The sequence below is a fragment of the Amblyomma maculatum genome, chromosome 4 (assembly GCF_055883805.1).
Source record: "Amblyomma maculatum isolate TAMU_Amacu chromosome 4, ASM5588380v1, whole genome shotgun sequence".
Taxonomy (NCBI): domain Eukaryota; kingdom Metazoa; phylum Arthropoda; class Arachnida; order Ixodida; family Ixodidae; genus Amblyomma; species Amblyomma maculatum.
The window spans coordinates 33,168,158-33,196,073 of NC_139347.1; the positions used below are offsets into that span (position 1 = coordinate 33,168,158).

Here is a 27,916-nt window from a genome sequence, read left to right on the forward strand (position 1 = left end):
GGCAGTGACAGTGTTCGAGATAAAATTCCATGCACTGCATGATCAATACTGCATGAATAGCGAACCAGTAACACAGTTTCCTGAATCACGCCTTGCGGATATACCCCACTGTGCCGTATACTTACTTGCGCGCTGGGTGCACCAGAAAACAAAAGCCAAAATTTTAACGAGAGTTAAAACTTCCGTTGGACGGAAAACGCGACTTCAGCGTTGTAACATAGTTGTCGGAGCGCGCGAAAAAAAAAAATTAGCTGTGGCTTAGCTGGTGGTTAAACCTGGAGTTACGCGAAAGCAATCTGTCTGGGTTTTGAACATAGTCGAGAGAGTGCCACTATGGTTTAAGCTTTATTTATGCCATAGGGGAATCACTTCACGTATGAGACTGCAACTACCTGCAACAAATCTGCAACTACCGAGTTATCTATCTTCTTCTTCTTTTCCTTCTTCTCGTTTTTCTTCTTCTTTTTCATCCTCCTCTTCGTCTTGTTCTTCTTTTTCCTCTTCTTCGTTCTCTTCTTGTTGTTCGCACCCCTTGCAACTACCGAGCTATCTTCTTCTTCTTCTTTTTCTTCTTCTCGTTTTCCTTCTTTTTCATCCTCGTCCTCCTCTTCTCCTTCCTGTTCTTCTTTTTCCTCTTCTTGTTCGATTTCTCATTTTTCTTCTTCGCTCTTCGGACAGGCACGGACAGGCATGGCAAAATGGCGAGACTGTGGTCAATGTAGCTATCGCTACAAAATCCCGAGCTTGCCTTCGGAAGGTGGTAGTTGGCAGATCACATAACTGGCCACTCAATCGTCAGCAAGTTGTGCGACGTCACGAGGACACATAACAAGGCCGAACTGGAAGGCGCTTTACGAACGGCGAGATGAGAATCAAGCCCAGGACCCTTGCATTCCGAGTCAGACATCCCACCCACAGCCGCGCAGGCACGTTTGTACAACACCTGGGGTTAAAACACCCAGGGTGGTTGAAATTTCCGGAGTCCTCCACTACGGCATCTCTCATAGCTTGAGTCGCTTCGGGACGTTGAGCCCTGCAAACGAAACCAAGCCAGACCTAAGCAGGGCTTAGCTTGCGTATCGGTTTTGCGCATAATGTGATAGGTTACGACTGTTCGCCAATAGTATGTGTGAAATAACAGAAGCACAAATTCTGAGATTGCTGATACAGCGGCTGCGTTTTGATGGAGGCGAAACGAAGAAGCGTCTGTGTGCTGTGCGATGTCAGCGCACGTTAAAGATGCCCAGGTGGTCGAAATTACTCCGTAGCCCTCCACTACGGTTCTTCCTTCTCTCTTTCCACTTTCACTCCCGCCTCCCTCCCTTCCCTTACGGCCCGATTCAGGTGTCCACAGAACAAGTGTGGCAAATACAGCGCTTTTCCTTTTCCTTTCCTGTGAGCCCCGCCGGGGTGGTGCAGTGGTAAGACGCCCGACTACTGTGCCGGAGTTCCCGGGATCGAATCCCGGCCTCGGCGGCTGCGTTTCCATGGAGGCGAAACGAAGTGGTGTCCGTGTGCTGTGCGATGTCAGCGCACGTTAAAGATCCCCAGGTGGTCGAAATTACTCCGTAGCCCTCCACTACGGCCCCCCTTTCTCTCTATCCACTTTCACTCCCACCTTCATCCCTTCCCTTACGGCGCGGTTCAGGTGTCCACAGAGCAAGTGTGACAGATACTGCGCCTTTCCTTTCCTATGAACCAACCAACCAACCAACCAACCAATCCTTTCCTGTGAACCAATTAAATAATCATTTAAGTACTTATACGAAGTGCGTGTACGCGGAGCAAGGATCCTCAAGGGGAGCGCAGATGCTTCATAACGCAGTCGCTTCATACCTAAAAGCGGAGCGTAGGGATCCCTAATTGTTTTGTTGATAATTTTCTCGGTGTATCATGTTCGTTATTATGATTGGTCATTCGTTAGCCCGCCCTTTGATACCGTATCGTATGGATGACGCCATCATCTGAGGCAGGAGCAAATTTGGTTTGGTTTTATGGGGTCTAACGTCCCAAAACTACTTAGGCTATTGGAGACGCCTTAGTGGAGTGCTCTAGAAACTTCGACCAAGTGGGATTCTTTACCTTGCACTGACATCGCACAGCCCAGGGCGCCTTGCTTTTGGCCTCTAGCGAAAACAGCTGCCGCGGCCGGAATTCGATCCCGCGTCCTTGGCTTCAGTACTGGAGCGCCCGAATTGTTGAGCCACCGCGGCGGGGTTTGAGCAAATAATGGTAAAGCGCAAAAAAAAAAAAAAAAAAGTGTAACGTGGGAAGTATAGGCACAAAACGCAGCACCAAATTCATTTACTCAAAAATATCGTATGCGAAATAGGACGAATACTTTTCTTTTGCAAAAAGAAAGAAAGGGAAAGCCGAGGAATATAATCGAGGTTTCAAATTCTGCGCCGAAAACATAGCGACGAAAATGCCTGTTCTTGAAAGTGCTGTGCGGCCTTTCGGGGAAGGAAGTTGAAGTATCGAAATAAAAGCATGGACGCTCCTTACTATGAATATTTGCTGACGATGGGCTGCCGCCATGTTTTTCTGATCGGGCCACTAAGAGCGGGCTCAGCAGCCCGGACACGCACTCGATGAAGCTTTGACACGGCGGCATCGCATCATGCATACCGTATCAGAGCGGTACAGGACGAGGATCCGAAAATACGACAGACAGCGCGAAAACGAACGGCGGCACGTCCTTTAGACCCCGTGTTGCCGTTGTTGGAAGAAAAAGAAAAAGGGGAAACTGATTGTATAAAATCATCTATGGCTATACACATTCACACACACGCCGACACTTTCATGCAGCTTGATACTGAAAATGCTCCTTTATATGAGCCGCCAAGGGAGTTTGGGATATTGGGAAAAACGGGAGCTAAGGAGGTAGGGACAGAAAGGAGAGACAGCCTCCTTGCACGCTTCCTGCATTCTTCAAAGCAAATCTGCGTCGATAGGAGCGGGGCTCCTGGGCGCATTGTTTATTTACGATAAAGCGTCGGGAGGAATGAAAACTTCTTAGCCGCCCAGCACACGTCTCCTGAGTTCCTGCGTCAAATGTATTGCACAGTCTGCCAATCTCTTCCCTCATTCTGATCCCTTTTCCCTCTTTTTGCTCATGAGCGTCTGGCAAGGTGTTTTATCAAAGATAGTGCGTGTATTTGTGCGTTCTAGTTGTACTTTTTTTGACGCGGCACGAAAAGTGATCGCTCGCCTCTGGCTTCCAACTGAACGCACGCTTTCCCTGACGCTAACCCCTCCGCATCCCCTACCCCATCGACTACTGCTGCTCCCTCCTTCCCATCCAGGGGACCTAAGGAAGCGTGTATGGGGAAAGATTGAAGTCGCTCGTTCGCGGGAAATGCCACAGGCAGTCTTAAGACAGATAGAAGACAGGAGGCTGAGGTCCTTCGAGGCAGCAGCAAACGAGGTTACCTACAGAGCAACTTGGTTCTCCGCGGGCGGCGCGCTGGTCGCAAGCACGTCGGTGCAGCTCCTGGGACAAAACGCTAAAGACGAGGAAAGTAACAACCTGTACAAATTCTTTTGCGAGCCCGCACAACCACCAGCAGCCCCAGACCCTCAGCCCCCCCCTCCCCCAAATGCCTCCCACTCCGCCTTCTTACCTCCGTCGCGTCTTTTTCTTTTTCACGCTCTCCCCATATATTGCGGAGTGGCGAGGAGCCTTGCCTCGGAGTTGCGAGATTGGATTGGCTCTTCATGCCAAGTGCCGCTACTTGGAGGATGGTTGGCGCGATATTTTTAGGTATTCTTAGATGGCGGGGGCGCAAGGCAACTCATGTTCTTGCCTTCTTGATCTCAGCTCACTGGTATTTCCGCAGAGCTACTTTCTTAATTCCTTTCCTTTCCCGCCCTTTGGCGGGCTGCTGCTAACGCGACGGGCTGACGCAAACGAATGACGTGTCAGTGTTAAACGCGTGAAAGTCTCGGCAGTCAGCGCGCCGCCGCCGCCGCGAAGACGGCGTGGTGCGGATCAACGCAGCGGCGCCTCCGGCGTCCTGTTGACACGTGGGAGGGACGCGCTGGCTTACGCTCGTCTCAGCGCCGCCTAATGAGATATGCACCCTTTTACGAGCACTCTGTGCAGCGCCGCAAAAGGGGCGTCGGCCTCCAGCTGCCGTCGTAACAACAGCGCTGGGGACGGAGAAGACGGCCTCCAACGACCTATTCTTGGCGTCCTTCCACCAAGGGCGTGTGACACTGACTGCGAGGTATGAGACCTGAGAGCTATGGCCTTTTCTTTAGCAATGGAGTCGCCCGAGTTTAGAATCACTCTTTTCCTTTTGGTGTCGCGCTACAGCATAACAAAAGAAAATGCTGCTGATGGAAATAAAAGCGATCGGAGAATGGAATGTCGAGCACGAGGGCACATTGGCGCAAATGGAGGTGGCACCCGCCACATTTTAGCCTTTTATATACCAAAGGTTTCACATGTGGCTAGAAAGTGTGACCAGATAACTTAACATATAGCTGAGGAGGAGCTGCGCAATACCTACCGAATATCGCTGACATGTCAGCAATGCTTGAATGTTACTTCACAGCTTCAGTTTAGCTTTGTGTAAAGTAATATAGTCGCACTCTCTACGCGCGGCGCAGTAATAGCTAGAGTGTCCCACACATTGTGCCCCCCTGCTAGAAAAAACACGCATAAAACGCAGAAAAGTCAGGTTTGTGAAAAGCAAAATGGAAACTCCAAATATTTTCCTCTTCTTTTTTCGTCTGATCAAGTTCTCAGGACCGACAATAATTAACACGGAGCGCAACACAGCAAAGCAAAATTGGAAACTGACAGGTATGGTGTATAGCAGAAGCCCCCGAATTATTTTCGACTCGCCTGGGTTCTTTAACATGAACGAAATCCCTGTACACAAAGCAATTCAGCGCTTTACCCACATTAAAATGTAACCGCTGCTGCAGATAATCAAACCCGCGACCCTGGCGCAGCACAGTGACGTCGGCGACATCGAAGTGGGCGCCTGAGCCCCACAATGAAAAATATACAACGTTGATAAAGCGGAGTGCCAAAGAAAACACGCCCAGTGTGATGCCTGTTCAAACGTCTCTAGCGAGCCTTTCTTAATGAAACGAATATTTCACTGTCGCCTAAACAAATCAGAACTTAAGGAGTACTTGAGGTCTTCATCACGAGCGGGCACAACCGGAGGAGAAGGCCGCATTTCCGGTCGAGGTCGCTGCCCGAGACCTTGTCGGCCACAGCACCCACGCAAGCGAAAATCTGCACTCATCAAGTGCAGTACAAAGACGCTGCGCCCTCCAGGCGTTCGATGGAACCGCGCCGGCATTCAAAACTCGTGCGTGGTTGGCATCGCTCATCCGGAACAAAGAGAAAGCTCTCGCTTCTTCAGCCCTTCTGTTTGCAGTCGACGGGTCAGGAGCCGTAAACTCGGCTTGCAAGGCGAGAGGAAGCGCGTTCGCAACAGTCTGGTATGTTGTCTGGAATCGAAGTCGATTTAAGGGGGTGCTCACGCCCACTGCTATCTCCGGCGCGTTTTGTTTGGAGAGTGCGCCTCGAGTTGCCGGCCGGAGCGTTGTGACGACCATCAGCAGGAGCCGTTTGTTAGGTACCTATCGCTTCTACAGACTTTCGAACCCAAAGAATGTCACACACGTTTCTCTCGGACGCGCAAGACGTTCGCTGCACATTCTGCGCCCAGTAGTTTAAAACAAATTGATAAAAAAAAAAATCACGCATTTATTCCGGACAAAATTACGAACTAGGGCTTTAGAGGCCACGCATGTTCCTTTACCTCGATGACGTCATGTGCGTTTATAAGCGCGCAAAATCGTAACCAGCTTTCTGTTCTTACCCACAGTAAGATGTCTATAGAGTAGACATGATAAGAAACAAATTTGAGTTCGGTGGCGATGACTAGCAGTCACGAGAGTGCCCTGCAGGTATTCTCCTTATTCAGCCAAAGAAACCTGAAAGTAAAGTTCTGTGCCTCAGCTCCCTAAGCGTTGCAGCCATCACCGCAGTTCTATCAATCCTTAATCTTAGCCCAAGTGATGCTCCATCTTGAACGCCTTTTAAAGGGGACAGTGTGGCGATGACAGCGTGTGGATAAGCGATCGCGCTGAGCACGCGTCGGAAGCTGGGAGACAGTGAATGATGAGGCAACGCTGATACGCGTGGAAGGTATCTGATGTAAATAAAATGTCGATGCGTCCTTGTTGTGTACCGTTTGTGTACTTCCATGTCAGGCCTTCTGTAACCTTGCTCCAACCCATGAGCTCGTTGCTTTCGGCCCACCCGTCAACCACGGAATTAACCGACCCGCCGGCTTTGTGTCAATCCGATGACGCCTCCCCCCCCCCCCCCCTTCCACGCACACGAAAGAGCCTCTCTCCGGTCATTATGTTACTATACTTTCACGAACAGAGACTAAATCTAATCTTTACAAAGCACGTGAAATGCGTAAATCGAATGGCAAATGTCGCCGCCCGCTATATGACCTAGATATATGATGTTGCAAAAAGCGAATATAGCAGTCAATAAAGCGAAGGCAAGCCAAAGAAGACGAGAGTACTTGTTTCCGTTTCTTCAAACCTTTTCGTGCTTTTTATTCTTTTTACTTGCACTTAACGCGGACCGATTTGTTCCTAAGTCACGAGCAGGAAGAAGCGCACAGCAAACAGTCGTAACAGTCGAGAATAAATGTGTATGGGCGACGAGGAAAACGTCCGCAAGATGGAACAAAAAAAAATAAACAAAATTAGCAGCCCCCATAAAGACGTGCCTCACTCTAACGTTAGTTTCGCATTGTACTCCTTACGAAATATTTATTAACGGCACCGCAGGTGCTGTTCTTTTGTCACGTTCCAGCTTTTCCACTTATAAAAAGAAAAAAAAAAAAGACAACAGAGTAGAGAGGAGGTGGTGCATGCCGAAAGGACAACGAGGGTCGCGGCAAAGGGCAGAAGAAAGAACTTGGAGGAAGAAGGCGCCGACAGCCAAAGCGCGCTCTCCGGAAGTATGCAGGCCTGACACCGCCGCCGTGAACTCCCTCGCAGGCGGATGAGTGATGGCGACGTCGTTCTACGCTGTGGCGCAGCGATAAGGCAGCAGCAACAGTGAACAAGCGGGCGCTCGCAAAAAAAGGGTTCTGCGCACGACAGTGTGTCTCTGGGTCAGCGTGCCCGCTTTCTTCTCTCTCTTTCTCTCTTTTCTTCTTGTGCAGTTTCAGTGCTCGCCTCTAAGCTTGCACTTAGTATAGTGAGGCTCCAATGAAGCCTGCTTCCTCTCGCTTTTATTTTGATGTGTTTTTGTGATAAAAAGGCTTATTTTTCTTTTTTTTTTTTTTCTGTTGATGCTTCGCCCAGGGAAGATTCGGTGATGCGTTGAATGACAGCCATTTCCAAGCGCCGCACTTTCTCGAAATGCGGCGGGAAAAAGAAATGTACCAAACGGAAAGGGATAACTCAGAACAGCGAGAGCGTGACAGGTTGAACAAATTAGAATAAAATATAAATAGTCGTATTCAAGTAAAAGCAACTGCTAGCTGTAACCAGCAAAGGAAATCAAACGAACAGATTAAAAAAACTAGCAGAGATTTAGCGCAGTTAAACATGACCCCCCCCCCTTTCAGTGAAAAAAACAAACTTCACAGCATGGTTACGCTTGATACTCTTTCGTAGTCCGATCTATAACTGGCAGCGGTACGACGCGCTAAGCGCAGCATCATCGCCACTGTTGTTCAACGCAGGCTCTGAGTCGAGGCGCGGTCACTCCTCGTTCTTATTCATTCATTCATAAACCTTTATTCATGAGGATGACCTGAGGCCTAGAGGGGAAGGGGGTGGGTTAGGTGAGGTTGAGGGCGCCAGACTCCGACATGAAGTCTAGCAGGGCACTAAGCTTGCGCTTGGCGTTGGTATTGGGGGCTGTCCAGTCTTCGCAAGTCTGAATGTGGTGAGCAGATGTATAGCGGGCGCGGAGGCCAGCCGTGCCAGGACAGGTCCAGACCAAGTGCTGCAGGTCAACGGAGTCAGCAGGGCAGTTGGGGCAGCTGATCTTGGTTCGGCGCCATTGACTCAGGATGTCCGGTGTGTTCTTATACCTATAGATTGGCGTCATGGCTGTTTGCACCGCGTGATGGCGTGCCATGACGTCACCCACGGGATTAATCACGTGCTCCACCTCCTTCCACTCTCTCCTCAGCTCTAAGTTTGAAAGGTCAAAGCTCACCTAAAGATCAAAGGTCACCCATAGGTCAAGGTCGTGACCTTGTGGTGCGAGACCAAGTTGGACCACAGGGTACACTTCAAATGGTCGGTTGTTTTGGAGAAAGGACGGCACAGTTTATTTATAGCCGCACTTTATCATGTGGCTCTTTGAAGTTTAAAGGCTAGCCCAGGCTGACGTATCTGTCACATTCTTCTGTGGACACCTGCACCGCATAGCAACAGTCGTACGCTAAAATTGTGTGTCGGTCTATAGGAAATGAAAGGCATATTATCTGTCACATTTTTCTTCGGACACCTAAACCGCATAAAAACAGTTTGTTCTCTTGCTTTTCGAAGGTCAAATAACGGCCAAATTGAAGCTCACGTGAAGACAGGCTCTACCTAAAGTTGTGAAATTTTCGCTTCAAAAAGACAAGAATGTTCTGGAGTTGTCAATGCCCTTGATTAACTTCTTTAACATTCCAGCCGCATTGGGCTTATTTCTTTTTTTTTTTTTTTTTTTTTTTCTTGTTGATCATCGTCCTTGAAGGATCGATCTGAAGCTCAGTGGGTGCCGGAACAAATGACCAGCTTTGCGCCCAGTAAAGATTTTCTCGCGACTACGCGGTACCTTAGTTATACTCGATGTTCTTTGCGGGGGAAAGCACAAAAATAAAACCAGGCACGCCAGAGCCCCTGGGGGTAGGTTGGCTTCATCCTGCCCCTTCGTAACACGGGACATAGAAGTCCGGTACTAATGACAGGCCCTGCTCCCGTTCTGCGAATCCTTCCAGCCGGCCCTCACTAATAGGAGGATTCCCCGTTCGTGTGCATCCTTGTATGCGCCTGTATTTTTCTTCATCCTTCTTTGCCTCGTCGTTCTTGGGCGGTCAAGGCACACGCATGGCCGCCATTTGTTCTCTGGTATGTCGGGATCCTGTTGTTAGGCTGGGCTTCCGCGTACCTTGCCTAGGACCAGCGAGCAAGCAACTCGTTGCCCGAACAAATGAAATACCCCACGAAGATCAGACCCTGTCCATGGCCCAAGCAGGTATATAACACTGACAGAAACCCAGGTAGAAACATCCGCGTCGACGACGCGGAGGTTGCATCCCGAAAGCGCCATGTCAAGGATATTAATATGAACGCCAGCTTTCGTAGTTACACTACATCGACAATGGAGAACTTCAAAGCCTCGCTAACGAAGCAAGGTCGCAGACTGAAGAACGATAACCTGTGAGTTGGCTATTCAAATTACGTCCTGTGTGAGCGTGGACAAAAAACACGACCAGGCCTTCCACATCGCTCCATCGTTGTCACTTCTTCAGTGTCGAGAATAAGTAATGGAAACTTTCTGCAGATTCAGTGAAAACCGTACTAGAGCCTATTTGCAACAGTGTAGCTGCCAACAGCCATGTGTGTAGAGCCGCCCACCCTGCGCTTCGGCTTCATCTGTACATCGAATTCAAGTTAGCTTACATGACGAGCGGACCAACTCCCACTCTTCAAATGAACGCCATCTCAGAAGCGTGCTCGACGGGATGCAGGTACTTCACCTCATGCAAGCCGTCACCTATGGCCACTCTTCTTGTAGTTGTACCTGCTTTTCTAATATTTCCGACCGAAAGGGTGCGCCAATGTTTCCAGTCATTGGCCGATCGAACGACAAAGGTCGAGGAGACTTCTTATAACTATGCCATTTGGGACGAGCTTAAGCGAGGGGTAATCCTACGCTGGCGACAGAGCCGTCCTCCTAATGGCGCCCTACCGACTTCCCTTCTTCGCAATCCTTTCGTACCGGTCGGCTTCACTCGCTAATGGCAGTCGGGGCCCGTCTGATCAGGCCATCTTCTGCGCCTTCTGACCTGCATTGTTTTGCTTTGTGCTCGTGGAAGCGTGCGTGCGCTCGCTACACGCCACGGTGCTACACGCCATCTTTGGTCGTTGGTCGGCAGCCATGGTTTTTCTCCTAGAAGTACCCGCAGAAGAGGGCAAGCAACCTACGCGGGATAAAGAAAGCAAGATAAGGAACAATCGGAAGCAGCCTCCTGCAGACAGGGTCCAGCAACCGTCCAGCGCGGTACGTTCTATTACGCGCTTAGGCGAACAGGTTAATGACGTTGCTGCAAGTTCCGTGTGCAATGGGCATAGTGTGCGAAGAGATGAGAATTCACCAACCCCGTTTGTTTGTTTTTCATGGCTCTATTCTTTTTTGCCGCAGAAAGCTTGAAATGCACGAACCAAGCAGTACTGCAGGGAAAAGCTTAGCTAACTGGGGAACAAAAGCACCGACACGCGTCCTTCCTAACGAAGAAGTCGGACGACAATAATGGACCTTTGTACTACGTATTCTGTGTTGACTGAGCTAAACATGTCGCTACATGTGTTACAGTGTGCAGTAGTGGCATAAACGTGCTGCCAAAAATGCGTAAAGTTCAGTAGCGGTTACGTCAGAAGTGACAGCCTGGACGCGTACTATCAGCGTGCTCTGGGCTTCCGAAGAGAGCTGAATCTAAATGCGAAGAGCAGTCTGCATAATTAGCAAGGCACCATAGCATCAAAATTTCCTATGATGACAGCAAACGTCGTGCACAGATCCTTGTCGACAAACTATTTACTATGGACGTATGTACGCCCGCTAAGATTGAGGGTGTCAATGCTGACAACGCACGTATGAAACGTTTCCCTGCCGAAGCTTGATTTGAACCGAATACACATATGTTTTAATCATTCCTAATTCGCAAAATTGAGAGCGAAGCTAAACTCTGCGTGGTGATGCAGGTGCGCCTTGTAAAAACTATGCATTTTTGTATTATTTTTCTGGTTCTCAATTCCGGGTGAGCGCAGAAGCGGGTTCTCTCTCTCTCTCTCAAACACACACACACACACACACACACACACACACACACACACACACACACACACACACACACACACACACACACACGCACGCACGCACGCACGCACGCACACACACACGCACACACACACACACACACACACACACACACACACACACACACACACACACACACACACACACACACACACACACACACACACACACACACACACACACACACACACACACATGCTCTTCATATCCCCTTCAATTTTTCTGCTTAATGGTTTGTGGGGGTCTCGGTTCTGGCAGCCTTGAAGACATATTTGGCGCAAGAGGGTTCTCAATTAGTTTCCGCCCTCCCTGTATCACGCTAAGCGTGACACTCGTGGTAGCACAGGATGTTTCCACGTCCACCGCTATGGATGAAGATGGCGTGGCGCTGGTGAACATGCCCATTGTTCGGTTACAGAAAACATTATACCCAAAAAAGCTTCAGAAGGTTGGACAGCCGTGGATGTAGCTCAGTTGGTAAGAGCACCAGACTCAACATTCGGAGGTCATGGGTTCGGTTGTGTCGTGACGCTGGGGCTACGTCGACCCGGCCTTCACTTGGTAGCGTGCAGAGTGCTCGGGGTTGAAGTAGGACTGAATCTCCGAAGTTGGTGAAATATGTACAAGCAGGTTTAATGGCACTTTGAGACAACTTATTTACAATATTTACACGAAAAAGAAGGGTACATCAGCAAAATGGCAAGCGTTAAAAGTTCATAGCGAGAAGCATCTGGATGAGCCGTTTACCCAGGGCTCAGAGCGACATTTCGTGCTCTGCAGCGTCCTTAAAAACCCCCTATGTCCAGCCCCTCTCTGAAGATGCTGACCAACCAAATCCAGGGCACGCCCCTCAGGTATCGGCATCCAATCGAACACTTCACTGCACTGATGGTCTGAAGCACTGACTGGTCCGGCATTCATTCGTTGGGCGTGATCACTTGTTGGCGGGAAAAGCTTGGGAACGGCGAGGAGAGGAGGTACATTTCTATTCTTCAGCAAAGAAACCACAAGCTGGTTCTGACAAGGGGTTTTACTTCTCAGAAACCCGAGTGCACGTGGCGCCGCATAGGGCTCCCAACATGGTCCCTTTTCGACAATTGCAAATCTTTCCTGCATTCCCGGGAAATCACTTAATGGCCGTATGAGTCATGCTCCTTTCTTGTCCTGCACGTCAGCGGACATGTCACTCTGTCGTCTCCTTTGGATAGGAGGCATTCATCACTGGAGGATAGCACTTCTCGACTGGAAGGGTGGACAAAAGAAAGAAAGCACTTCCTGCTATTTCCCGCAGGGGGACGTTTCTTTGTGTTTTTCCAGACGTTCTCTTGACAGGGTCAATTTGGCATTTGCAGGTTGTCCACAAAGCAAAACATGCTTACAAAACAGGATTCCTGGAAACAGGCTCACTTAGAGCCATTGGACCATCACCACATATTCACAAAACTTATCCATGCCCACAGGCGAACAATAGAGCGCGCAATTGCGGATGCTTGGTCGTAACAGCCTCCTCCCCCGCCAGAAGAGTCTCGGAGGGCAGCAGTCCCAGCTGCTGCATGAAGAGACGACTTAATGGTCTGCACGTGAACGCTTGAAGCTCGCTGTTGCTTGTCGCGTTGTCTTGATTGTTGTAGGCCAAATTGCTCGAGCTGTCTGAAACTCAACCACATGTCGAAGCAAGCACTCGGCTCCCGTCTGAAGAGACCAGGTCAAAAGAAAACTGCCATTGTTGTTCGAGAAAAGCCCACTCTCAAGACGTTCAGGACCCACGTATTTCTAGAAAACCAAACGTGCTGCTTTACATAGTCACACATATACAAGCGCACGAAAAAAAAAAAAAAAAAAAAACTGATTATCAATTTGGATACATGGTGAGGAACATCTCGGACCGCTTAGAAAGAGCGGCTAAGCGCGTCCGCATTCCCATTTAACTTCCCCTTTTTGTATCTTATTTCAAAATTGTACTGCTGTAAAATCAAGCTCCACCTAAGAAGGCGACTGTTCTTCGATGTCGCAGTTTGCAGCCAAGCCAGGGGACAATGGTCCGTCTCTACGGTGAATTTGGCCCCTCCAAGATAGCACTGCAATTTTTGAATGGCCCATACAATGCAAGCGCATTCTTTCTCTGACGCGCAATAAGCCCTCTCTCTAGAACTCAGTTTTCTGCTCAAGTAGAGCACGGGGTGCTCATTACCGTCGTCATCTCTCTGGCAGAGAACAGCACCTAACCCTCGATCACTGGCATCACACTGGACCGTGAATTCTCGGCCATAGTCTGGAGCTCGCAATACCGGACGGCTAATCAGCACAGCCTTCAGGTTTACGAAGGAGGCTTCCTTTTGTTCGTCCCAGACTACATTTGTCGGTTCTGTCTTGCGGAGAGCGTCGGTCAGAGGGCTAGCCAAAGATGAATAGTTAGGGATGTAGTGATTGTAGTATCCCGTCAGACCTAGGAATGCTCGAATTTCCGTCTTCGTGCTCGGCCGCGGGTAGTCTGCTACCGCAGAAATCTTAATCTCGCTGGGTTACCTGAAACCTTGACCTACATTGTGACCCAAGTAGTCCACGGTCGCCCTTGCCAGGCAACATTTCTCGGCCTTTACGGTTAGTCCAGCTTGACGCAAAAGGCTCAGTACGGCTCTTAGATGTACCATATGGTCCGCCCATGAGTCGGAAAAAACCGCAATGTCGTATAAATAAGGCACCGCGAATGTTTCACACCCCTTTAAAACCCTATCCATGAGTCGTGAAAAACAAAATGGAGCATTTTTGAGCCCGAAACTCATCATTGTTGGCTGGTAGCCGCCCGTCGGAGTGACGAAAGCCGCGTATCTGCTGGCGCGTTCAGTGAGCGGTACTTGCCAATATCCTCGAGTAAGGTCTAGCGTAGTCACATATGCCGCTCTACTGACCTGTTCTACTCTCTCCTCAATATTCGGAATAGGATACACTTGATCCCTGGTGAGAGAATTTAGCTTTCGGTAGTCTACCACAGGCCTAGGGTCTTTACCTGGAGCTTCTACTAAGATCATAGGCGAAGCATAATCGCTTTCCGAAGGTTTTATTACTCCCAATTCCAGCATGCGAGTTACTTCCCTATCCAGAATTTCTCTTTGCCTTGGAGAAAATCGGTAGCACCTTGATCGCACTGGCACGTCTGAAGTCAGCTCAATATCGTGCTCAGTCAAATCAGTTCTGCCTGGCCTGTCCACGAAGCAGGCCTCAAACTCTGTTATTATCTCGCCCAGATCGGACAGCTGGGATTTCTTTAGTTCTCCTCTCTGCTCCGTCTTTTTGAGAAGCTCCTGAGCGTTGCTTCCTTTTCCGCTGAGGCAAATCAAGTTGTCCCCCATCTCCTCGGGAAGGTTTAACGTTAGATTTACCACGGCTTCCCTCTGCACATAAGGCTTCATAAGATTGCAATGATAAATGCGCACTTCTTTACGCCTACCGGGAATTTTCACTGCGTAGTTAGTGTCAGAAAGCTTTGCAACGACTTCAGCCGGTCCTTCCCACTGTACTTCGAGCTTATTCTGCCTTGAACTTCTCAGCAACATCACCTGGTCCCCGATACAAAATGTCCTTTGACGGGCTGTCTTATCATAGTACACCTTGGAACGAGCCTGGGCTGACTTCATGCTGGCCTCAACGAGTTCCTTAGTGTTATGTAAGCGATTCAAGAGGTTCAGAATGAATTCTACTACTGTTGGGTCTTCTCCGCGCCCCTCCCAGGCTTCGCGCACCATTCGCAAAGGTGAGCGCAGTGACCTTCCGTACACCAACTCGGCTGGGCTAAATCCAGTGGATTCGTGCGGCACTGACCGCAAAGCGAAAAGCGCTGCAGGCAGGCAGGCATCCCATTCGCGCTTGTTTTCATAGCACAGTCCCCTCAGGACTCGTTTGAGAACAGAGTGCCATCTTTCTACGCTGTTGCTCTGCGGATGATGGATCGAGCTATGCACTACCTTAATGCCGCATCGCTCGAGAAATGAGGTGGTGAGGACACTCGTGAAAACGCTACCCTGATCACTTTGGACCTCGGAAGGGAATCCAACTCGTGCAAACACTGACAGCAGCGAATCCACTACACTCTCGGACGTCACCTCGCGCAGCGGAACAGCCTCTGGAAACTTTGTGGCTGGGCATAACATAGTGAGGATATAACGGTACCCTGACTCTGTCACAGGAAGTGGCCCAACTACATCTATTACTAACCGGTGAAACGGCTCGGTAATGATTGGTACTAACACCATCGGCGCTTTCCACTTATCTTGCGCCTTTCCAACCCGCTGGCACGTGTCGCATGACCGTACAAAATTTTCCGTGTCCTTAAAACATCCAGGCCAATAGTATTCTTGCAACAGCCTCTGCTTTGTTTTCTTTATTCCAAGGTGACATGACCACGAGCTGCCATGGGAAAGTCGCAGTAAGTCTCCGCGGTACTTTTGGGGAACAACTAATTGGTCCCGCTCTACTCCGCGCTTATCCTTGAATAAGCGATACAGCACTCCCTTTCTCATCTCGAAAGAAATATTGTTTGCTGTCTTAGTGGCGCGGTGGCGCTCCCTTATCTCCTGTATCTTGGGATCATTGGCTTGCTCTATAGCTAAGTCCTCTCGGGTTCCACTTAAAAGTCTCGTGAGATTACTAGACACTGGCGGCAAGAGGTTACTCTCAAGAACGTCCTCATTCCGCGTCTCATCAAGCTCACTTTCAAGTTGACATATCTGAGATGCCTCGCTCTCAGAGTTTTCTGACCTGCTATCTTCCACATCGACCACTGTTTTAACTGCCGTTTCTTCCGCTGTGGAATTTTCTGGTATGAGCAGTGTAGCTAGTTCTCGCGCCCTTGAACGTGTTAAGGCTTGCACAACTCTGTCTCCGAACAGGATGCCCCTCTTTCGCAGTAGCATGTCCGATTTGTTGGAGAACAAATACGGATAGCACTTAGGAAGCTTTCCTGAAACGGCAGCCTCGGTTGTTAATTCGCCGAAAGGGCCCTCGATGACCACGTTCGCGATCGGCAAGCACACACTCTGTTCCTCAACTACCTGTCGGATCCATGCACACTGTCCTGTATAGTCGGAAGGCGATACATACGCCGGATGGACAACATCCATCGTTGCGGCCGAATCGCGCAGTACCTTGCAAGGCTTCCCGTTGACTACTAGGTCATGCAGGTAGGGTTCTAAAAGCTGCATATTTTCATCGCAGTCCCTGACATACGAGAAAGCAATCTTTTCTTTCCGGCAGTTGACGGCAATGTGACCCTGCTCATTACACCTAAAGCATGTGAGCGGCTTCCTAGCCTCAAGCTTATTCTTTGTGTTCTGCACGTTGGTCACTTCCCCACTTTTCTCACTGCCGTCCTTTCTAGGGAATTTGCCTGAAGAAACCTTCATTTCTTCGTTTCCAACTCTAGCAAAGTGCCTTTCCTGACGGTTTTTCACACTGAACTTGGGATTGCGGGGCCTATCCACTGCTGGGTTGCTGAATTGTCGGCGCGAAGCATACTCCTCAATAAGTTCGGCAGCTTCAGTTGCCGACTTAATTTCGCCTCTGTCCTGTAACCAATTTCTTTCTTTTTCTGGGAGGCAGTTATAAAACTGCTCCAAAAGAATTCGCTCGACTACAGCGTCCCTATCACTGTAGGAATCTGTGCTCTTTAGCCACTCGCCCAAATTTACTCTTAAATTGTACAGGAATTCAGGGTAACTCTCGTCCCTGGACTTAGTAGCGTTCCGAAAACGTTGTCTGAACGCCTCGGCGCTAAGCCTATACTTTCTCAGAAGGCAAGCTTTGACCTTCTCGTAGTTGTCCGCGTCCTCCTTGCTTAGCCGCGCGACAACCTCCGCTGCCTCGCTGGGCAGAACCGTCAATAATCTCTGAGACCAAGTGTCTCGCTGGAAGGACAGTTTTTCGCAGGTTCGCTCAAAGTTAGCCAGATACAGACCGATATCCCCTGATATCACATATGGCTGCATGTACTTTGACATCTTGAAATCTGCCTCCTTGTTGAGACGAGGTACCGCTAGCTGGGGACAATCGCCCGACCTCTTGCTCAACTCTAGTTCTAATTTCCGGAGCTCAATTTCTTGGTCCAGCTTTTTTGCTTCTCTTTCAAGCTTCTCACGTTCGTGCTCCCTTTCCTCTTTTTCCCTCTCAAGTTCACGCTCTCTTTCCTCTTTTTCCCTCTGACGTTCGCGCTCCCTTTCCTCTTTTTCCCTCTGACGTTCGCGCTCCCTTTCCTCTTTCTGCTGTCTGAGCTGTTCCTTTTTTTGCCCGATGAGGTTCCATGCTTCACTGAGCTCCTCATCATCGGTTCCCAGATCAGTGATTGCCTTTATAATCAAGGGTTTTCGTGCCAAACCACTTGTATTAATTCCCAATTCCTCACACAATAGCAACAGTTCCGGTTTCTGCAGCTTTTGTAGGTCCATGATCGCTCCGAGTGTCGGCTACTTCCAAAACAACAGTGCAAACTACCAAACCTAAAGGCGTTTCAACACTTTTTACCAGTTCTTAAAATCTAACCCTGTTCTAGAACCTGGTCCACATCAGAAGAAAAGCCAAGCACTCACCCACACATGCGATCGATGTTCCGAGCTGCCCTCTTGTTGGCCGATTGTTGCGCCTGCTTGTTGCTTGAGATGCCACCTCCGATCACCAGATGTTGTGGCTTGTAGCTTCAGATCCACCTCCAATCACCAGATGTTGTGGCTTGTAGATTCAGATCCCAACGCTGGTCACCAGTGTTGGGGCTTGTAGATTCAGATCCCACCGCTGCCACCAGTTGTCGTGACGCTGGGGCTACGTCGACCCGGCCTTCACTTGGTAGCGTGCAGAGTGCTCGGGGTTGAAGTAGGACTGAATCTCCGAAGTTGGTGAAATATGTACAAGCAGGTTTAATGGCACTTTGAGACAACTTATTTACAATATTTACACGAAAAAGAAGGGTACATCAGCAAAATGGCAAGCGTTAAAAGTTCATAGCGAGAAGCATCTGGATGAGCCGTTTACCCAGGGCTCAGAGCGACATTTCGTGCTCTGCAGCGTCCTTAAAAACCCCCTATGTCCAGCCCCTCTCTGAAGATGCTGACCAACCAAATCCAGGGCACGCCCCTCAGGTATCGGCATCCAATCGAACACTTCACTGCACTGATGGTCTGAAGCACTGACTGGTCCGGCATTCATTCGTTGGGCGTGATCACTTGTTGGCGGGAAAAGCTTGGGAACGGCGAGGAGAGGAGGTACATTTCTATTCTTCAGCAAAGAAACCACAAGCTGGTTCTGACAAGGGGTTTTACTTCTCAGAAACCCGAGTGCACGTGGCGCCGCATAGGGCTCCCAACATGGTCCCTTTTCGACAATTGCAAATCTTTCCTGCATTCCCGGGAAATCACTTAATGGCCGTATGAGTCATGCTCCTTTCTTGTCCTGCACGTCAGCGGACATGTCACTCTGTCGTCTCCTTTGGATAGGAGGCATTCATCACTGGAGGATAGCACTTCTCGACTGGAAGGGTGGACAAAAGAAAGAAAGCACTTCCTGCTATTTCCCGCAGGGGGACGTTTCTTTGTGTTTTTCCAGACGTTCTCTTGACAGGGTCAATTTGGCATTTGCAGGTTGTCCACAAAGCAAAACATGCTTACAAAACAGGATTCCTGGAAACAGGCTCACTTAGAGCCATTGGACCATCACCACATATTCACAAAACTTATCCATGCCCACAGGCGAACAATAGAGCGCGCAATTGCGGATGCTTGGTCGTAACAGTTGCCACCATCGGTGCTTTGTTTCTTTCTTCTTCTTTGTACTTAATTATCTCTCACGTTCTAAAATGATTACAGTACTATTTGAGGTTTATTGAAAAAAAAGATACTGGCATGCAACTCATCTACACACTGCACGTGATGTGATGCAGAGCAAGGTCCTTCGTCAAGCCCTTACGTGTCCGTCCCTTTTGCCCAATTTTTCAAAACTGTGCTTCATTTTTAAATGACTTTTTTTTTTTTTTGCCATTGTTGGCAGAATTTGCAGGAACCGAAGCAAAAGATACGAAACTTCAAAAAGAGCGAACAACGAAGTTCTGGTGGGAAGGGGAAAAAGGAGCATTCACTGCCATCGTCCCCTTCTTATGTTCCACATTTGGGGAACCCTCCAGAGAACCTTGGCGCCGGTGTGCAGCGACGCTTTGAACCATCGGGGTAAGTGACCATCCGGGGCACAAACCCGAATGCCTCCGCAAATCGAGGAACTTCTTCGCCCCATCCGTATCCGTCCAGAGAGGGGGCATCGCGCTGACATCTGGACTGCATCCGAAGAGCTTCCGGCATCGAGACGAGCGTCAGCACATGCCAGTAAACACTCTCGAATCAACATAAAACTCGCGGAGCTGGTCAGGAAACGACCGGACAGTCCTGCACTGATACGAGAATGAAATCTATTCCCTCTACGCCAATACTTCCTTCGCACCGCACAAAGAGCTGCAAATTTTTGCAGCATGATTTCGTTTCTTGACAGCGCGAAACGCCTAGCACTTAAAAAGAAAGAAAAAGACAGCATAAGCGGCGCGCGAACTATTGAGAGGTCTCTTTCCATGCGTGCGCGTGCGTGCGTACATACGTAGTGCTTGTCCGTATGCGCTCACGTTAGAATTGCATTGAAAGCATTTTTTTTTTTTTTTGTGTGTGCAGCGGCTACTAAATGCATGCATGCTGAGTTTTGAGCGGCATACATGAAGTGACAAAAAGTTTTCTTTTTAGCCCAGAAATACATAATCGGTTTACAGTAGTTTTTTACGCTTTGTAATATGTAACTACAATCGTTAGGAGTTCTACGCCAGGTATAAATTTGGTTTAGCCTCTAACAAAATGGGCAGTTGTCGAGGACTTCTTCCTATCATAAACCTTAAACTGTGCTCCCTACGAAGAGACGGTTGACATATATCTATTAAGAACATCTTAAACGATGTGTACAGCCACTTCTCCCTAAAGATCCCAGCCGTCCGCGCTCAAGGTTTACGCCGCAGTTGTACAACTGCATAACAATAGATTCTCTTGGGGAATGAAGAGGTGAAATCAAATCGATTATGTGATGCGTACGGGCTTGGCGAAAGTTTTCCTGGGAATACATTGAAATATACTTGTCGTCTATAGCCTACCATCCTAAATTATACGACGGGCTTAAGTTGCGCTTAGAGGAGTGGGTCAGAAGCGCTAACCATGCAGCGTTGTAATGTTCCTCCCAGTTCTATATAGAAGGAATCATTCGCGAAAAGACACAGTGCCGACATTGCCTGTGCGTATGTGCCCGAGCGTACCAGGAAAGCATTTCCCCCAATCTTTCTCTGCTGGGCAATAAATATTTTTCAGTCAATCCTCGTATCCACCGGTGTTTAAGTAAAATTATCAGCTATTTTACTATGGCAGAAAGTTGCTTCCAACTTTTATATCGTCATGATTTTTCTCACGTGTGTTCGGTCCGCATATTTTCCCTTTTCGTAAACAACAGCAGCAACGCGGGAAGTGCCGACGGCTACGTCAAACACGATCACCAGCCGAGTTGACGCTGATTGCTGGAGGCAAGGTGAGGCAGGCTGAAAACAAAGCGAACCTACATGAACACTGTAAACACGCACGCACGCACGCACGCACGCACGCACGCACGCACGCACGCACGTACGAAAAAGAAGAAAGAAATACACATGGACACTGACCTGCACGAGCCAGGCACACGGAGGAGAAAGCACCGACAATACAAGAACCGAAAAACGCACACGTCGGCGCTTGAAGCCCGGCGCGCGGCGCCCGGAAGTTAACGTGACAAGAAAAGCTTTTTTATATAACTGCGCCGTTTCTTGGTTGTCCTTACTTGTAGAAACAAAATGTGTGTTTTATCCGAGAACAAGCCAAATATAATAAGATATAATAAGAAAGAAAGAAAGAAAGAAAGAAAGAAAGAAAGAAAGAAAGAAAGAAAGAAAGAAAGAAAGAAAGAAAGAAAGAAAGAAGGAAAGAAAGAAGGAAAGAAAGAAAGAAAGAAAGAAAGAAAGAAAGAAAGAAAGAAAGAAAGAAAGAAAGAAAGAAAGAAAGAAAGAAAGAAAGAAAAGGAAATATGTGGCGCTCTTCCTTTCCTTTCTAGCATTAGCGGCACCGTGTGGTAGCGGGTTTCTCTGCAGCAGAAATACCTTCTTCGCATTTGCGTTTCTGTACTTTCAAGCCTGCGTGTACGTCGTTTCACTCGTTTGTGCGACCGGCGCTTGTACGCTTTCGAGGTGCGCGCACCATCTTGGGCCTTTCGGAAAACAAGCAGCGCGCGGACACCGAGTGGCGGAGGCAGCGTCGCCGTGGCCAGCGAATTTCGGCGTTCGGAAAGTGCGGCAACCCGGGGGCCGCGTGTGCGCGTAAAGGTTTACGTGCCTGGCCCCGGTGTTCGCTAGCCCTGGCCGAAGCCGCTGCTTCTACGTGTCTTCTACTCTTTCTCGCTCTCCCTTCTTTTTTTCCTGGGCTACGAACGAGCTCGAGTCCTTCTCGGTGCGAGAAGCATATAGAGCAGCCGATAATGCAACCCCCGACCGGTAAGAGCTCTGACCAGCACTACGTATGGTGTCGCGAGAAAAAATAAGAAAAGAAAAAGAAAGGATGAAGTAGCAGAAGGTATGCGCGACAGTGCGCGTGTGTAGTCGTTAAAGAAAGGTTATCTGTGGCGCTAAAAGGAAGCTCCTGTAAAGGAACGGAAGGAGAAGAAAGGCTTAAGCGCGTCCTGTAGAAAAATAAGGGGAAGAAAAGCAACTTCCACCAGCTGTTGCTTCTTTGCTGAAGAGCGGCCGAGATAGCGAAGTCGTAAAGGGCTCCTGTAAGAAGCACCCAGCCCCCGGAGATCCACACCGTGGAAGCACGCCGGGAACACAGACCGTGCAAGCTTGTGTCTATACCAGCTAGACCGCCATACGCGGCTGTACAAAGGGGACCCATTCTATAGGAAAGAACCCCCCCCCCCCCCCCCCCCCCCCCCCCCCCCCAAATGCGAGCAACACCGGTCGCACAAGAGACACGGACGGTTTCTTCTCCGTCGTCAAAGATAAAAAGAAAATGTACATGAAATATGAAAGAAAAAGGCGTTGAGAAGAAAACCGTTGGTGCGGTTCCTACCACACGCCGAAAAGGGTAGAAAAAAAGAATAAAAAATAAATAGCCAACATGGCAGAATAGTCGCGCGCAACTTTCCCTTGTAACAGCCGTCGTTCGGGCCGCGACTTCTGGGCCAAGTCTCTTTGCACCGTTCAATAAATAACTCCCACAAGTCGCGGGCCGGTCGGACAGGAAGCACTGAGGCTGGTACGCTTGTGGCGGTCACGGTTTCGTGGCGTCTGGTCGGCCACTTTGAACCACTCACTTAGTCCACACCTCTTCTGTGTTCTATATATTTTGTTTCTGCGTGTATAGCCAGTGTTGCTGTTGCAGCAAAGGGGTCCGCAGAACAGAACCACGGCAACGTGAACGTGCGCGTTGAGCTACTACTTTGGATCGCCCTAGGAAGAGAAGCATCAATTTTAAGCAATGGAACTATTTGCACCGCGTCACTGGTTCTTTTTTCAAACCTAGTCGGTCGTTTGTTTGTTTGTCTGTCTGTTTGTAACAGATATACGTATATGGGCAACATTTCAGAATTCTCTGGAACCGCTCTCCCATTCTCACAGTAGTAAAATTACTCGCGCTCGTGTAAATGACAAGTACGCTTGCAGTATGCCGCGTATCCTAAATGCTCCCGCTTCGGTTGCCATTTCGTGAACTTCAGTGCACGACTGCGTACGCAGAGTGGAATTAGCGGACACATGTAGCCCAGTTAAGTGTAAATCAAATGCTATAGACAAGCAAAAATTCCAAAATAATTTCGGCGTTAACAGTTCAAACATACGCGGAATATTCTTCAAGCCAGTGCAACAGAAAATTTATCCGTCATAAACGAACCTCTTTAACGGCATTGCGCCGGTCAGAGACTGTCCTAGAAGAGAGGCATTAGGGAGTCCTCATTGGTGGCATGTCCTCACAAGAAGATAAAGATACCGTTAGGATAAGAATAAAAAGAGTTATTTCAGAGCATTCAATAAGCACCCGTTGAATGAGCCGGCACTTTCACTCTGTTTCTCCTCTCAGAACAATCACCTTGTGCCGCCGTCGCAAGGAGTCAGTCTTTAACTGAAGACAAACCGGGTTCCTCGCGGGGAAGGCGTCGTGAACCCTGAAATAGAAAAGGGGAGATGCAGTCAAGATTACACGCAGCCCACTTCAAAACAGTAAAAATAAATGGTGATATCATCCTGTAATGAATGAATACAATCGCGGGTTTCGAACTAACGTTCGATTGCCCACCACCTTTTAATTAATTACAAACAGCGAAACAATAGCATCTGCAGTTCAAAGCAAGGAGAGGGGATAACAGAGTTGGAAAAGAAAGGGATTACGACAGGTACGTACACGCATAACTCTATAAACATATTATTTCTTTTAGTTAGTGTACAGATGTTGCATTAGCAAAGGTGATTTTTTTTTTATTGCAGGGAAAGAGCTCGACTATCATATAGCAAGAAAAAAAGGAGAGAAAAGCATCCCTTTAAAGTGGGAAGGTCGGCATCTCCGACACTAGCGCGCGTTGTAGGACCAAATCTATCTGCTTCATGCAATAGCCCGTCTCCATCACTCGTTTTACCCTACGCGTTTTCATACGTGCAAAATTATCTTGCGTTTTATTTTTATTTATTTTTTTGTGCCAATCATAGTTGATGAAGAAGCCTCATTATGCGAGGCCGTGTTCACTAGCTTTCAGATCAGACCGGAGAAAAAAAATAATAAAAGCTGGGGAGCGCCTGCTTTCGTCTTGTTAATGCAGTCTGCGATATAAATAACCTCACAGCGAAGCGTCACCCCTTTAAGCTAATTAGGGGGGAGAAGCTCGTGTCAGGGCGAGGGTTTCGTCCTCTGTCCCTTCAAAACCTGTCAGCGTTTGGGCCAGAAAGTTGCCTGTTTGCCGCCCAGCCTCCCTCGAAAGTTTGTGCTCACGTGTCATCGCGCGGAGTGCGAGCGATATTACGTAATCAGCTTAGAGGGCCGCTGCCGCACAAACAACAAATAATTTCCGGTAACTTCGACTTCATCCAGCTTTTTCGTGTTAAAGCCTGTCACGAACTCTGCAACTCTGGCGAAGAATGATGAGGCAACATTACGTGTCGTACGCAATGCAGACATGGAGTTAACGAAGATTGCTATGTTTAATTCCCGCTGCGCTCGCTTTTTGATCGCTTTTAAATTTAGTGTGATTTGCACTTAACTCTGCTGAAAGGATGCAGGATCGCCAGTGAAACGCTAAAAATACCAAAAAAGAAAAATATATGATAATAATAATTGGTTCACAGGAAGGGAAAGGAGCGGTATCTGTCACACTTGCTCTGTGGACACCTGAACCGCGCCGTAAGGGAGGGCAGGAAGGTGGGAGTGAAAGTAGAAAGGGAGAAAAAGTAGCTGTAGTGGAGGGCCACGGAGTAATTCCGACACTCTGGGGATCTTTAACGTGCGCTGACATCGCACAGCACACGGACGCAACTTTGCTTCGCCTCAATCGAAACGCAGCCGCCGTGGTCGGGTTCCAACCCGGGAACTCCGGCACAGTAGTCGGGCGACCCCGGCGGGGCGAAAGAAAAAAAAAAAAAGGCTCGACTTTCATGTAGAGAGGAAAAAAGGGGAGAAAAGCACCCCTTTAAAGTGGGGGAAAAAAAAAAGAAAGCAGTCGTTTATTATATAATTTTTATTTTTATTTTGTCTATACTACCGTTATACAGCTAACTTATGCAATTTTTTTCGAGCACCAGCAGTCTGGGTGCACTCGCATAGGTTATCGCATTTTTCAATTTATTGGCCACCGGCTTTAAAGCTGACTATTTTTATGTTACTCGACTTCTAGGCTCTCTTCAGAAGTCATAAGCTACGCCGAAAATATAGCACATCGCATCCAAGTCTTACATGCGATGCGAGATCTCTCGCGTTACCTTGTACGTCTAAATGTCTTCCCTTACTGTCATCTCATTTCTGTGTATTCAGCTACTCACAGTTCACGTGTTCTTTTTTTTTTTTTTTCTTCCAATATGAACAGTGTCCACGCAAGCTCCTCAGACTCGAGCAAAAACCGCGACTCGCCTTAAAGTCAGCTGCTTCAGCAGCGAGAGGGTGTCGCGTCGTTCTTTTCTTCGCTTACTTTCAATATGCATCCATATTCTTCTGTATTTTTAACTTTTGTTCCGTTTTTCGCTGCTCTCAACAGCCTGCGCTTTGCGCCGGCGCCGGAGCGAGCAGCCCCTGAACCACGTGGAGCAGCGGCGGCAGCGGGATCAGGCGGCAGCGCGCGGCATTAAAGATGCATCAACCACTTTTCATTGGGTGTAGCCGCAGGGCTCAACCGGGGCAGACGCCGTGTCTCTCTTCGCACAGCCCTCGGCGGCTCCACGGCCCAGGACTGCGGAGCTTAATAGGGAACACCGTGTCGAGCCGGCTTGCACCACCCGGTCGGACGACGGGATGTCTTGGGCTCCATTAGAACGCGAGCCCCCTGAACTCAAATCCGCGATCGTCTCGACGTTTTTTTCCTTTTTTGTGAAGTTTTTCTGTGATCTTGTTTCTTTGCGTGTCGTATTATTCTTTTGCTTTTTACAATCCACCGGTGAAACTCTACGTGTACTGCTGGCGCGTGTGTGTGGGGAAAGAGGCTCGGGGTTGGGGATTTCTGTCGGATATCGCGCGCCTGACGTTTGGAGCCCTGCGGGCCCGCGTACGATGCCGTGGCTCTCGTCAAAATTTGCCACCTGGTATTTTGTTGATCCTCTTACGGTGTTCTTTGATTAGAAGCTCTTATCCTGGGTACAAAGAAAACGCAAATTATGGATTTACATCCCGTATCCCCCCTTAGAAGACGTCAAAATGGAGCCGCAGACGCTCTTCAACAGCACGCGCCATGGAGACCTTGCGTTTCCTGTTGTTGGCTTTCTCATGTAACCCAATCCGTTCGTCAATAAACGATTGCGCTACTGTCAAAACAAACAGCTGTGCGTCTTTATAGTTTTAGACTACACGTCGGTTGTTTATTGCTCACGCTCTCGTTTGACTTGATTTGATCTGATTTGATTCCCACCCAACTCTGGATGAATCAAGTTTTTGCGGAGGAGCTGGCCGTATGGGTGCTCTAATTTGCTTGCGTGAACCCCACAGCAACGAATGAATCACTTCCGGCCCCAAATTTTAAAATCAGAATAGTGAGCTGACGCCACCGCTGAGGTGTCGCGGGTGCGGCGACTTCAGCGACAAGTAGCACAAAACATAATGAAAAGCGTCGTCAGAAAGCGCATTCGCCGAGTGCAGTGCTACGTCGAGGATCTCGATTACAATATGAATATATTTGTCGTTTGTCTGGCCCGGCCGAAATACCTGAACTGCGCGCTGTAAGGGAAGAGAAGAAGGTGGGAGTGAGAGCGGAAAGAGAGAAACGGGGGTCGTAGTGGATGTGACGTCAAGGATTTGACGTCACGCAACCGGAAGTAGAGTCGAAGAAGGCGATAGGAAGGGATTGGCGCGCAGTTTGAAAGTACCAAAGACTAAAACGTGAGCCCGGCTCAGGAGCAGCAAGCTCGAGTTATCCGTCTGGCACGGGACGCTTTGCGAAAGACGTCCCCCTGCGGGGCTCCCTCTCCCTTGGAGGCCCCCTAGGGTCTTATGAGGGAGCGGAGGGGCCGCTACATTGACGGCAATAAAGTTATATTGAACTTGAACTTGTAAATATGAAGTGAATTAATGTGACGTAGAGGATGTGACGTCACGCAACTGGAAATAGAGCCGAAAAAGGACATAGGATGGGATTGGCGCGCAATTTGAAAGTACCAAAGACTAAAATGGGTAAACAAGTAGTGAATTAAGCAACTAGAAGCAACCAACAGCAGCATCCGTGTTTTTGCATTACTCCAATGCAGATTCTCCAGTGCTCTTTAAATTTTTTTAAATATCTTAGAATAGGCAGTTATATCTGTCACAACTTTATAGCAAACGTGAATTTCCGTTACTACACGACAGGCTGTTTGCACAGCACGTACAGCTTCCCATTACAGCAGTACAAGAAGAAAAACGAAAATTTGGGGGAAATTTAGGCTGGTTGCCATCTGCGGCTCCCCATTAATTAGATTTGTGCCTCTATTATCTTGAACATACTTATTAGCGTACAGTAGTAAACTACCACATTACGCGAAAGACTGCTCTGCAGAAACGTGAAATCCGGCCCGTTTAACCAAGCCTTACGAACTTATCTGCGTGGTCAAGATTCTAGCCTTACTTAACCAGGCCGCATCCCGCTATCAAGTTTATACATAATCACGCCAGCTGGCTCCCTTCTATCACTCTGCCCGCTTATCCAATGGTCTAGGATTCGAATCCCATCTCAACCTCCCACATTGAAGGAGATACCGAGTTGGCAGCGAACTCGGCCATGTTATGCGTTCTCATGATGTCACAGAAGCCGCCGACCAATCAGCGCCTGGCCACGTCACCTGCAAGCTGCCACCTTGCAGAGGAAATGTACGTGACTTTTCGTTCCAAACGCTGACGCCGGACTTTCTGTAGATCGGGGCCGTTGTCGCTTTCGCTTTGAAATGCAATTATAAACGAAAAAAAAAATAAAAAAATAAAAAAAGGAACGGCCCAACGAAAGCGGTGGTATACGGTGCTCTCCAGCTCTACTGGTGATGCCTGTGAAGTAAGAATACCTTGTAGAAAGAAATCAAGCGGA

At 48.7% G+C, this 27,916-nt stretch overlaps 2 protein-coding genes across 4 annotated transcripts in view; one reads left to right on the top strand and one right to left on the bottom strand.

Annotated features, from left to right (window-relative positions):
- LOC146190648 (uncharacterized) overlaps positions 1-27,916 on the bottom strand; it is a 273,402-nt gene that overhangs the window by 114,240 nt on the left and 131,246 nt on the right. For all 3 annotated transcript variants that reach the window (XR_014706561.1, XM_084601026.1, XM_084601027.1), the window contains one exon: positions 23,263-23,338. The gene's annotated coding sequence lies outside the window, so the exon portion shown is untranslated. The remainder of the gene's footprint in view (positions 1-23,262; positions 23,339-27,916) is intronic.
- LOC146190649 (uncharacterized) lies at positions 4,033-26,265 on the top strand. The gene is made up of 3 exons (XM_084601028.1): positions 4,033-4,229; positions 19,127-19,302; positions 25,412-26,265. Exons 1-3 carry the CDS (start codon positions 4,077-4,079, stop codon positions 25,500-25,502), a joined length of 420 nt encoding a protein of 139 aa, XP_084457154.1. The 5' UTR covers positions 4,033-4,076; the 3' UTR covers positions 25,503-26,265.